Raw genomic sequence first — 12,596 nt, forward strand, 5'->3', positions numbered from 1 at the left:
GTCCTCCTGGCCCGGGACAGGGGGGCGGCGGCGGTATCGCTCGGCTTGGCGGCGGTCCGGTGACCCGGCGGGGTGGCTGGCGACAGATGTGGTGGCGGCGCTGCTCCTTGGTGGCGGGGCGGCGTGGTGGTGCTGGGTGACTGACGTCGCGCCCCCGCCCAGATATGGGCCCGGCGGGCCCCATCTGGGTCCCCTAGCGGGCCGGCCCTCGGCGTGGCCTCGTTGTCTGCGGCGCGGTGAGGAGGAGGAGCGGTTCGGATATGGGGCGTCGGCGCCGATGACGTGCCGGCAGCAGCGCGAAGGCGGAAGCTTTACGGGCCCACGAGGGCTCGGCCGGGCCTGTGGGCCCACGGGCCTGGTGTGCTCCTGCTATTGCGTCCGGACGGCTACCGTCGCTGACGGTGGAGGTGGGGCCCTCCCGCGTGCCGATGGTGCTGATGCTCTAGTCCCAGCTCTGATCCTTCGCCGCACTGCCCTCATTTCATGGTGCCGTGGTGAGACGGCGTGGGGCTTCATGGCCGTGTTGGCGCAGGGTGGTGGTTGGTTTGGTGGATGGATCCAGAGCACCCGAGGTGCGGGTTGGGATCGGGGGAAACCCCTGTCGGCGTGGCCGACACCGGCGCGGTGGCGCTTGAGGGTGCCACCTGACCTTCCGGGAGGGCGTCGGGGGCTACCCTGCCTCTCGCCTCGTCGTGTACTGGGGGAAACCCTTGGCAGCAGCGTCGTCATCGTCGTGATCCTTCTTGGAGGTGTTGATAGGTGCCGGCGCTTCGGAGTCTTGGAGCCTAGGGGTAGATTCCGGTGGGCGCAGCGATTGCGAGACTTCTTCGTTTTTTGTTGATCCGCCGTTGTCGGCATTTGTTTATTTTGCTCTTTCTCTGTCGTTTCTTTTGGGCGTGTCTGTGCTGCTTCCGCCCTAGCATCTATCCTTTTATGGTTTGGTTGGTTGCTTTGTATACAAAGCGGGGGAAACCCTTTTTCAGTAGTAGAAACTACGGAGTACGTATGCAGCACACACAAGTCTGAATAGTCTTGCGCCATTCAAAGATCTTTTCCCCGGCTCTAGAACCTTCCAGGCCTTTCCGCTGTTCAAATCTAGAGTGTTTGGAAACTAAACAGCTGCGCGCCGCCACCCGCCTTGTGGCGTGACATCTGACGCCACTCCGCACCACACGTTCGGCTGCGCTACGCACGACTGATATATCCGGGAGCCCGATCCTATCCGTCACGTCGCGAACGTTGCGGTGGCTTCGAACGATTGGTCCACAGAGCCAGAGGTAGGCCAGCCCCCACCAACTGGGCACACACGTAAGCTCACCCGGCAGCAACACGCATTCCACCAACAGAGCCTATATATAAGTGCGGCCGTCCTCCCTGCCGACCCATCCATCCATCCTTCCTCCTATCGAGCTCTCATCCTCTCACACAACTACATCAACGCAAATCCAGCAGATCATCAAGAGGAGTCGCAAATCCATGGGAGCGGGGATGAAGCGCGCGAGGGAGGAGGAGCCAGCTGTGTCGCTGGCGCTGTCTCTCAGCACGGACTCCTCGGCGTCGACTACGACGTCGGACAACTCGGCCTGTGCGCCGGCGGCAGCGGCCGCAGCGCCAAGGAAGAGGGCACGGCGGGGGAGGGTGGTGGTCACTTCGGGGGAGGGAGAGTTCGTCTGCAAGACTTGCGGCCGGGCCTTCGCGACGTTTCAGGCGCTGGGCGGGCACCGGACGAGCCACCTCCGCGGCCGCCACGGGCTGGAGCTCGGCGTCGGCGTCGCCAGGGCCATCAGGGAGCGGCAAAGGCGCGGGGACAAGGAGCCGCACGATTGCCACATCTGCGGGCTGGGCTTCGAGACGGGCCAGGCGCTCGGCGGGCACATGCGGCGGCACCGCGAGGAGATGGCGCTCGACCGGTGGTTCGCGGTGTCAGATCAGGAGGCGGGGCACCAGGCCGCCGCCGACCGGCTGCCTGTCTTGCTCGAGCTGTTCGTCTAGCCTGCTAGCTGGATCTCAATGCTTGTTAGTTCAGGACCTGTTTGAGTGTTTGTACATGTCTTTAGAATCAGATAGATTCACTATTGTTCAACGTTGTATAGAGTACGTTTTTGCTGGTTAGAGTTCTCGTTCTTGGTGGATATTTGCTTTGGATCGGTCCCTTTCTTAACCGACTGACTTGAGGTTTACATGCACTTGTGTACATAATGAAGACACATTCGTTTGCTCTAAATGCAACTGACAAATTATCGCAATATAAGCTATGAGACTGGCCATAGTGGGAGTAAGTTCAACATAACATCGGGTCCAACTCAGCAAATTTGTCTATTATGCAATGAGTTAATGAGGAGAGAGATAAATTAAGTAATTTAACTAGTTACTCCAACGTCACATATCCCAAAATAATATGAATCTATAACCTAATAAATAAAGTTTTGTATGACACCAGACTTATGTTAATAGTGAGGCTGGCAATAGTAACTGGTAACATGCACTTGGGACTAGCAAACATGCTTATGTGACACACAATTAAAGAAGAAGGAGAGAGGGTTAGAGTAACATAGGTAGATACCGTATCATGTTAAATGCTATGCTACTTTTCTGTTATGCATGACAATAAATATGGTCATCTATGATACTACTTTATGATACTATGCACTATGAAGATAATATCATATGCATGATACTAGTATATGATACTCCCCACTATGAGTAGCCTGAGAGCTTGATCACCGAACCTCTGCTGCTTTCGATCATTACTGCTAAAGCAGTTGGCAATGACTCATTGAAACTTCTATTGGATCTGGGAGAACAAGAAATCCAATCAATGGGTAGGTAGTCGATTTCTGGCGCTCCGGAACAGGCACAAGATTGAGGAACTTTCTAGAATAACACTCACTATGGAGGTAGCACATAGCCCAGGGTAGCGTCTATGTTACTAGTGTAATTTACTCTCCATTATGGCTAGTGTGAGAACGACTCAACATTGACAATACACTCATTCGTTTGCTACCCCGAGTTGATGACGAGCGCGCGGATCCTTGCAGAACCAAGAGGAACGTTGAAGCAGCTGCGTGATCTCCCGTATCCCCTTCCTCCTCCTCGGTCTTGCTTCCTCGTCGCCGTCCAGCACAATTGGCATGTCTCGCATCCCCGGTCATGACATCACCATCACCACCACTACCGCATCCACCTTGGGCCAGGAGGTGCCCAAACACAAGATTTGTATTACCGCCAACTTCCATTGTTGGACCGAATCTGCCAATTCCTCCTTCTCCATAGCCTAAAGCACGATTTCTACTGGATATTTCGTCCTCATTGTTCGAAACAGACACGCCTCCTCCAATGGCCAGCTCCCTTGTCATCGCCATCGCCATCTAGCCAACTTTAGCACGTCTCCCCCGGTGATCTTCGCTATGCGTGCCTCCTCCAGTGGCCAGCTCCCTTGTCACCACCATCGCCATCTAGCCAACTTCAGCACGTCTCCCCCGGCGATCTTCCCTATGTGTGCCTCCTATTCTGCCATTAAGATCATCATGAATGAGATATCTGCAACAAAACACAGCGAACTCAAGGGGAATCGCCTTGGTTCTCTTTGTTTGCAGTTGGGATGTGGAAATGCTCGCAAGCAAATCCGAAGAGCCATGGTCTTCCACTAGACCAGAGGTTTGATGGTGAGTAAATGCATTATCTATAATGGTTCATGCCATTGCACGCCACCACCTCCATACTGGTTTGATCCATGTATCTCCTCAGTATCACGGACAACATTGACATGGTCCAAATGGCACAGAACTGTACCTCATACGGTCTGCTATCCACTCTCCTTCGTGTCCTACGTGATCATCAACATGGACCCGCTCGTCGAGAAAAGAACTAACCGCAGAGAATCAAGTTGCCGAAGAAGAGTTCCATGTCGTTTGATGAGGTTCTCTCCACCCTGAGTTCAGATACGAAGAGCACCGACCAGGGTGTATAGCACGCCATCTCCGTGCAGCTTTTTGGCCCAAGGATGAGGAGCGCCGGGTAAAAGCGGTCTAACTTTTTTTTTAGAAAAGGAGGATGACCACCGGCCTCTGCATCTGGGTGATGCATACGACCACTTTATTAATTATTCTCACAAGACATTACAAAGTCATACAACAGTAAGACTAAAGCCGCCGTCTAAGCAACAAACTTTCGCTACACCTATCCAGTTGATGAAGGGGCGCAGATAGCCCGGGCCTAATACCAAATAGACATCGCAGCCAAGCCTAACATCTAAGACCTGAGACCTCAACCTAGCCACTTGCTGGGTCTAGGGCACACACTGGTCCGGCGTGCTCTCAAAGGCCGCCGCCGCCAACTGCCACCGCTCCATCTTCAGAACTATACTGATGCATTAACCTTGCTCGGTCCAGCCATCGTCAACGCCACCACGGAACCCAACGGCACCTCCTCCCTGCGCGCAAGCAGCTGAACACGCCGCGGTCGCCACTGATATACCTCAGCGCCATGCTGCCAAGTACCACCAGCCGACACAACTTGAAGCCCTTGGAGGATCTGTCGTGCGTAGCACCTGCCGACCAGGCATGACCAAGCGTAGCCCCTGTCGGTCAGGCATGACTTGACGTCTCCACCGAACCTCCGTGCAAGTCGAAGCCGCTCCACCTCCTGCCTCTGACTTCCAGCGCTGCTCCACAAAACGATGCTCCCAAGAGAGAAACGACACCGCAGTGCCGCCATCGTCCGGTCTGGAACACCAGATCCTAGGGTTTCCCCCGGAGCAATACGAGTGGGTCGACGGTAGTCACATGATGATGCCTTCATCAAGGTAACAACGTGGAATGCCACCATCGCCCGTCGTCAGCTCGGTTTTCACCGGCAACTACGTCTTCCTGACTCGCAGCTGGTGCCAGATGACGGATTCTGAGATCCGAACACCCAGCCTCAGGTCGATCACCTCTGACGGAAGAGATGACCACCACCGTCGGCTGCACCTTTCAGAACAGGTCTGATTGGAGGTGCCGTCGATGAAACCACCAGGCCCTCCACACCGCCGTCGTCGATCTGAAGGCAGCATGCACGCCACCGCAGCCAAGCCAGCCACCGTTGACAGCAGCCGCCACCGCCGCCTGAAGGGCCATCCGCAGCGCCCGCAGCCCTGGCCTCCGTCGCGCCAAGCCATCGCCGTCCGAGGACGGGCCGGCCTTATGCCGTGCCACAGATTCCAGATCGGTCGCGCCACCACGCGCCTTGGGGTCCGCCCCACCCTGGAGACGCGTGAGAGAGGAGATCCCCCGCCACCGCGGTCGGCCCCCGGGCTTAGCCCGTTGGCGTCTTCTGGCGGCGGCGGAGGGAGAGGAGGAGGGAGTTTGCGGCGGCGGCGGCTAGGTTTCTGGCCGCCCGAGTCGCCCTAGGGGGAGGACGACCCGGGCTCCTCTATGGTTCTCTTTTTAATTGATCTAAGAAAAATGGGAAGATTTTCACTTCCCGACCTCTGCACCAACTAAGGATGCATACGACCATTTTAGTATGAGTACCAAGATAAACATGGTTCTCAGAATTTTTTAAATGAGTATCAAGATATTTTTTGATGTGTGGTTCCACCACACATCAAGTTTGATTGTCAATAAACGGGGGAAAACCTCTGTGCATCACCTGTCAATTCTGGGAATTGAACTCGGGTCGTTGGGTTGCACAATCACATACGCAACCACTGAGCCAAGGCTCTTTCTGCTATAAAATGGGAGAGATTTTTTCACTTCCCGGCCTCCGCACCAACCAGGGATGCATACGGCCATTTTAGTATGAGTACCAAGATATATATGGTCCTCAGAATTTTTTTAAATGAGTATCAAGATATTTCTTGATGATAGGTTCCAACACATATCAAGTTTGATCCTCAATAAACGGGGGAAAACCCCCGTGCATCACCTGTCAATTCTAGGAATTGAACTCGGGTCGTTAGGCTGCACAACCGCATGCCCAACCACTGAGCCAAGGCAATAAGCGGCCTAACTAGTTCCAAAATTTTGACCTAAGTCAAACTTATTTAAGTTCAATCAATTCTTAAAAATATATTAGCATCTATAGCATAAATCAGTCTCATGAGATTCTTTACTAAATATACTTTCGTATTATGTGTATTTGATGTTGTAGATCTTAGTAAATCTTTCTGTAGAGCTGATCAAACTTAAGAAAGTTTATCATAGCACAACTCTAAAACTTTAATTATTTTAGAAGCGGAGAGTACACACAATGCAGAGCTTGAAGTCTTTTTACGGCAGACCGTGTTGATACTCTTGCAAGGAAATGAAGCTTAATTAAATATTTATATTTTTAATTTTAATGAAACCAGGTCTGTACAACGTACTCATCGGTCATGTTCTTAACCTTTTTGTACTCATCGGTCATCAATGGCTTTGCCCATCATCACATTTTAGCAACAACTTTGCGTATACGGACGGGTAGCCTGGATTCATGTGGAGAACGGCAGGGCCCAAACCGGCCGGTAGTGTACGCGGTTTTGCCAGGGCGCGATCCAGCGCTCTCGAGAGAGACGTACGCATACCAAGTTGTCAGCTAGCTTCGGAGCCGACGGTGCGGCCAACACGACCTACGTACATAGCTGGGGCGACGCGGTGGCACCTGGTTCGCACGAAAAAGCCGTCCGGGACGTGACAAAAATGGGGACAACCAATGAATTAATCACAGGCAGTTCCGGACGGTGCACCGACGCGCGCGTCAACCCAAGCTACTCGATTTATTTGCTTGCGCATGCTTGCAACTGCAACCTACTCGTTTTATTCGTTTATTCGTGCTTGCTAGATATCTGTCCCATTTGCTGCCATTTTAAATCTATTAGTTAGCGAGCTGGTGTGCGGTGCTCTTGCACTCAACGAGAAGATGTCTCAAGAGCCGGGGCCTGCATGTGCGTGCTACATGGTACCGCGTAGACAGCATGAGTGTGTGTGCTGACGTTACCTAGTCGTGGCTGAGGGCATGTTCAAAACGAACACTGTATTTGTATGTGGATGTATTCCGATGTGTCCGCAAAAAATGACATGGGAGCAGTTCATCCAACCATGCCCGTAAACATTTAAAAGTGCAATTGAACAAACGGTCGTCTCGGCGGGGTCAGCGACCGGTCAAGGGTCCAGGCCTCCGCGAGGTCGGGGTCCGTGCGAACCCAGGCGAATGCCTCGTCGGACTTGCCGAACGCAGCACACCGCTCCTGCCGCGCCGCCTCCCTGGCCGCTCTCTGGCCGGACGACATGATGCTCCATGGTGACAAGGAGTTGCCGCCGTCACGACCATCGAGGTAGTGCGGGAGGTGTCCACGCGCCTTCGGGATCGCCGGCGGCACCTCCTTCTTTACGTGGTGCCTGATTTGGACGCCGTGGTGTGGGGGGTGCGCGGAGGGCACCGGATCCGCCTTGTTTGGGTAATATGCCGTTGTTGTTCCCTCTTGTGCTACTCGAATCGGTGCTTGCTTAACTATCTTTCTAAGCTGGCATCCCCAATAGATTTATTTTTCATGTCGCGAAAAAATAGATTTATGTTTCCTTGTACTCTGTGAACGAGTGAACGTTGTGAATTTTTGCCGGATCCGTTTCATGGGGCTTTATGATATATAAAACCGGGCGCTCCCTACGACTTTCATCTAAGAAAACTAGTGACACGCCTATTGGTGCATGATGGCCCCTAGAGTTTGTGTTGCATGAACGCGGATATTAGGAACTTGACGACAACTTTGAAAAGAAAGGAGAGGGGCAGAGGAACACTAATGAGACTAGAAGAGAGGAATGACGAGAAAAGGATAGAGATGTAGTATGTCATAAGCTATAGAACATGGACGTCACGCCAATGGCAATTGACTTGGATCCGCGTCGTCGCTACGGATCTGTCGAGGGTCTCCGCATGGTCATGGCTTGCCGTGCAAAAGAACTAATTTAGCGCGTATTGCTGTTAGCTAGTCAGAATATGTAGTCATTTCCGTGAAAAACAAGCACATGCACACGCGTGCGTGTGTAATGCATGCACACCGACGATCGTTCGAGCGCGTCGCTCGTGTGTCATGATAAGAGATAAATTCCATAGCTGTGGACTGTGGCAGAGAATTTAGAATAACGCGCCAACACTACAACACAGTTAAGAAACAAAGGCATTTTCTATGAGGCATTAAAAAAAGTGCCTTAGATTACCCCTCTTAAAGGCGTTCCGAACAAAACGCCTTCAAATGTCTCTTGTTAGGAGGCACTTGTGAGGAACGCCTCAAAAAGATGCTTAATTACTGGCGTTTTGAAAAAGTGCAGCAATATGTAACAGTTTGAGATGCGTTTTGCAGAACACCACTTCAGATTTAGAGGCGTTTTCAGAAAATGCCGTAATATATCAAAGATTAGGGGGCGTATTGTAAACTGCCCGCACACACTTGAAGGCGCTCTGGAGAAAAATGCCTCCAAATCTCGGTTAGATTTTCGATTTAGTCTGTGTATGGAATATATGTACCCGTACGGGCTTCCACTCCTTTGACTGACGTGGCAGATGAAGAAATCGTATTAAGGCAGTGCGTGCAGTACCGTCAAGAAAGCCGACTTGTTAGTTGGTCGGCAAACTTCACTATGAAAGACCGGAGGTCGATGGTTCGAGTCATGGTATGCGCGTTTTTCATTTTTTGCGTGAGCTATTTCTCGTTCAGAACAAAGTTGCAATTTATTTAGTCCCATACCGCTTGCCGAACTAAAATTTGGCCGGTTTAAAAGGAGAGCCGCATTATGTGCCTTACAGTTCTCATACATAGACTGATAGCGGAAAGGATGGTATTCAGTCATGTGTGCTCTAGGATGATATCTGTGTGTATGTGAGAAAGGCCCAGCAGCAGCAGTGTTTCAGCGTGTGGAGTGATGCTGCTGATGCATGCATTCAGCGGGCGTGCTTGTTCCGACTGACCTAGTGTTTGTTTTTATTGCAGTTTACAGGCGTTTTTCATAAACGCCCTCGAAGACACGTCGAGGCGTTCTTCAAAATGCCCTCGTAAGTCATGAGCATCGGAGGCATTTTCAGAAAGAGCCTACATAGGCTGAGCATCGGAGGCATTCTTCAAAAGTGCCTGCACAAGCTTTTCCCTTCGCAATCGTACCTAGCATTTTTCTAAAACGCCGTGTTACATCTCTGCAGGCATTTTTTGGCCTTTCAAAGGCGTTTTTGGATGCCTTCAAATCTCTACCGTGTTGTAGTGCAAGCCATTCGTATAGCGATAAATTCCATAGGAAGAGCCACAACTAGAAATTTGGAACAGTCCCGGTAAAAGAAAAGAATGAAGTGTGGAATCGTATGCGCGCACTTTTTCTTTTGGCGAAAGAATGGTCGTCAAATCGGTGCAGCAACTAATGCCAACTACGACGGACATGCGAATCAGGTTTGCTTGCTCCCTTCCCATGCTTCCATTCGTGCTCCCACTTCATTTTATGGCTATTTTTTCCTTCTTCCTACCTAATCTAATCACCCCCCCCCCTCCCCGATTTTAACGGGGTGGGCCTGGGCCTTATTTTGTTCTAATAATTAAATCAAGCCACGTACGCGGGAGCACAGATGGACGCACGCCCAGGGCGCAGGCAAGTCTCGTCCCAGACATGGACCTCGTGCGTTCCACTCCACGGGCCCTCAGAGCATCCACAGTTGGGCGTCTCAAACCCGCCTTAAACATCCGGGCAGGCAGACCGATCACAAAAAATCGATTCAGTCGGGCGCCTCAAACGGGCTTTAAACGCCCAGGCTGACCGGCACCCCTCATATCCAGCCCAAATATGGGGCGGATATGGGGCGCCCGGGCGTGTCCGGACGTGTCCGCCACTTAGGACTAATGATGGTGTCCCATGCAGAATCGCTCAGAAACGCGGCGGTCCGGCGGACGTCACCTCCGCCACTGTTGTGCGAACGCCGCGTGGCGCCGCTCCGGCTAGTTGCCCGAGGTCAAATCCGGCTATTTAAGCCGACCGGCGTCCCCCAACCCTAGCCCACCCGCCTCCTTCCTCTCTGCACCGCAACCCGAGCCCATCCGTCTCCTCTCCCCCACTCTCCCACGCTCTCCGGCATCGCCATGGTCCGACAGAAGATCACCATGTACGCTATACTCACGCTAGAGCGTCGGAGGCAGATCACGGAGGAGATCCAGGCGAGGCGCGCCGCCTGCATCGCTGTCGGGCTGACTTCGGACTCGTCGGAGCCGGAGGAGGAGGAGGAGCAACAGCCGGACGAGGAGGAGGGAGAGCAACTGCCAGAGCCGATGAAGGTGGCGGATTCGTAGGAGGACGAGGCGAAGCAGCCTGCTCGGGAGTCAGCATGGAGGAGGCGGAGGCTGAGTTCACGTCGCCCAAGACGCGAAGATGATGGAACTGCAGACCATCCCAGAGTCCATCCATGATGAGGCCTATGTGAATGTGGTGTGTTTGTGTCGAATATTTTGTACTAGTTGGGTTACGCTTGAACTTGGTGTTGTAGTGTGGGTAGGATACTTGTAGTGTCGGAGCCGGACACGTTGTACCCTTGGCCTCTTATATATGAGGAGGCACCCCACGTTGTAACCCATGACGACTAGATAGCGACAGGCTCGCAAGGGGGTGCTGGCGGCTTGTGCCGGCGCCTGGGTGGCCGGTGTTGCGGTATCTCGGGGAGGAGCGCCCGTAGTCATTGCCCCAGGGAGTAGGCGAGTTCGCCGAACCTCGTTAACAAATCCCGGTGTCGTCATTGTCTGTGATTGCTTGTTCCTCGGATGATCAACCGCGTACCTCGGATTTATTCTAACAGAAGGCTAACCGGGAGTTTCTCCGTAAGGAGCGGGCGGTGTCCAATGCGCTCTTTGCTAAACTTGACGCAGAGATAGAGGAGGAGCCCGGGGCGGAGCAGCAGGAGGAGCCGGAGCTGCAGCTGCCGTCCATGTACCCGGAGCTGGGCAATGGAGATAGTCAACGTTTCTGACGAGAAGTAGCTAGGTAATCTACGTCGTAAGTAGGTTTTTGGTTTGCATGCTTCTGTATGGAATTAAGATTTAGTATAAGGTGTTTGGATGTAGTTGTGGTAATTTAAAAAGTGTCTGATCATTGCCACGGACGTGTCCAAACATGTCCGTAAACGTTTTAGGGGTCATATTTATCATATGTGGTTGTAGATGGTCTTGTGTCCACATGCACGTAACCGCGTGACGGGCTACCTGGGAGCAAGCTAAGCAATTACTCAAGCTGACGTGAGCAGAGGAGAAGGTTCTATCTTTCCAGACCTGCGCTATAGCCAGGTCGCCGCCGATCGCGACGGGCTCCAAGTCGTCGTCGAGCCAGACGGGGGTCCGTCCACAAGCGATGTACCTGGTAGCTACTAGTACCAGCCAGTCCCCACCGCTAGCACTATAAAAGGCTAACCCTGCACGATCCGAGCCACATCCACAGCCAATTCCGAGCTCTTCCGAGTGACTGCATCCATCTCTCGTCTCCCTCTCCCATTCCATCGTTCCGCAAAGAACTACGAACTCTTGTTGAGCAAATATCCGACTAGCCACGACATGGTTTCGTCAATGAAGCATCACAGAGATGAGGCCGGCGCTTCCTCGTCCCTCTCCCTCTCGCTGGCCCTCGGCGCCGTGGCCGACCGAAGCAAGAAGATGCGCCGCGGCGGCGTGGACGGCGAGTTCGTGTGCAAGACGTGCGGCCGCTCGTTTCCGTCATTCCAGGCTCTGGGCGGGCACCGGACAAGCCACCTGCGCGGCCGCCACGGGCTCGCGCTCGGCCTCGCTGCCGGGTCCGATAAGCCGGCGACCAAGAAGACCACGGACCAGAAGCAGGCGCACCAGTGCCACATCTGCGGGCTCGAGTTCGAGATGGGGCAGGCGCTTGGCGGCCACATGCGCCGGCACCGTGACGAGGCGGTCGCCACCACGGCGCAGGCACCCCCCGTTCTGCTCCAGCTCTTCGTCTAGCTAGCTCCATTGGTTTCTTTCTAGTCGTAGGTTTACTGGTTCACCTGTGTGCACGATTGGATTTGTACATTTGCTGCACACTAGTAAGTGTTGATCGCTGGTTCATTCGTCCATATTGACGAACACGTACATATTTCGGGACTTGTCCATTCGTTCACTTTGACGTACATGTACATATTTCCTGACTTGTTCATTCGTTCATTACAGAGACTATATATATGTTACGTTGATTCGTTTGTTATTTTGTTCCAACTGAGTCGCCTACGAGTCGAGTCGATCAACCCTGATAAATAACCCCGCGAGGACGAATTCCATGTGCAATACTTTCCTTTGAAAGAGGGTCTTTGACTCAGTCGTCGAACAACTCACATGCTACCATCTCCAACTGTCTGCACAGAAAAGCAAAATACACTTGGGCCTCCAAGTAATGAAGTAGTGGCAACAACATTTCATCAAATGTTTAGACTTTGGAATAACATGCAAACGTCCAAAAACTCTAATTATATATATTAGAGTGAATTCCACTTTTTACCCCATATTTGTACATTTGTGACACTAATTACCCCGTCGAGTGAAAATTCGTCTAGAATACCCCTTTTGAAAGCTTTGGACCCTCGTTTTCTGATGCGTGTCCATCAGGTAAGGTGTGAGG

The 12,596-nt window shown here is 52.7% G+C and overlaps 2 protein-coding genes across 2 annotated transcripts; both read left to right on the plus strand.

Annotated features, from left to right (window-relative positions):
- The first annotated feature begins 1,403 nt into the window (after nucleotides 1-1,403).
- Nucleotides 1,404-2,177, plus strand: LOC119306607 (zinc finger protein ZAT8-like). Its single transcript, XM_037582784.1, has one exon. It carries the CDS (start codon nucleotides 1,477-1,479, stop codon nucleotides 1,990-1,992), a length of 516 nt encoding a protein of 171 aa, XP_037438681.1. The 5' UTR covers nucleotides 1,404-1,476; the 3' UTR covers nucleotides 1,993-2,177.
- Nucleotides 2,178-11,422: 9,245 nt separating this feature from the next.
- On the plus strand, nucleotides 11,423-12,135 carry LOC119306608 (zinc finger protein ZAT7-like). The gene has a single exon (XM_037582785.1). The coding sequence runs from the start codon at nucleotides 11,531-11,533 to the stop codon at nucleotides 11,942-11,944; it is 414 nt and encodes a 137-aa protein (XP_037438682.1). The 5' UTR covers nucleotides 11,423-11,530; the 3' UTR covers nucleotides 11,945-12,135.
- The last annotated feature ends 461 nt before the right edge of the window (nucleotides 12,136-12,596 follow it).

The sequence above is a fragment of the Triticum dicoccoides genome, chromosome 5B, assembly GCF_002162155.2.
Source record: "Triticum dicoccoides isolate Atlit2015 ecotype Zavitan chromosome 5B, WEW_v2.0, whole genome shotgun sequence".
In the NCBI taxonomy this organism is placed as follows: Eukaryota; Viridiplantae; Streptophyta; class Magnoliopsida; order Poales; family Poaceae; genus Triticum; species Triticum dicoccoides.

What these genes read in the sequence shown, in the direction of transcription:
- LOC119306607 (XM_037582784.1), top strand. Translation starts at nt 1,477, where the DNA reads ATGGGAGCGGGGATGAAGCGCGCGAGGGAGGAGGAGCCAGCTGTGTCG.
- LOC119306608 (XM_037582785.1), top strand. Translation starts at nt 11,531, where the DNA reads ATGGTTTCGTCAATGAAGCATCACAGAGATGAGGCCGGCGCTTCCTCG.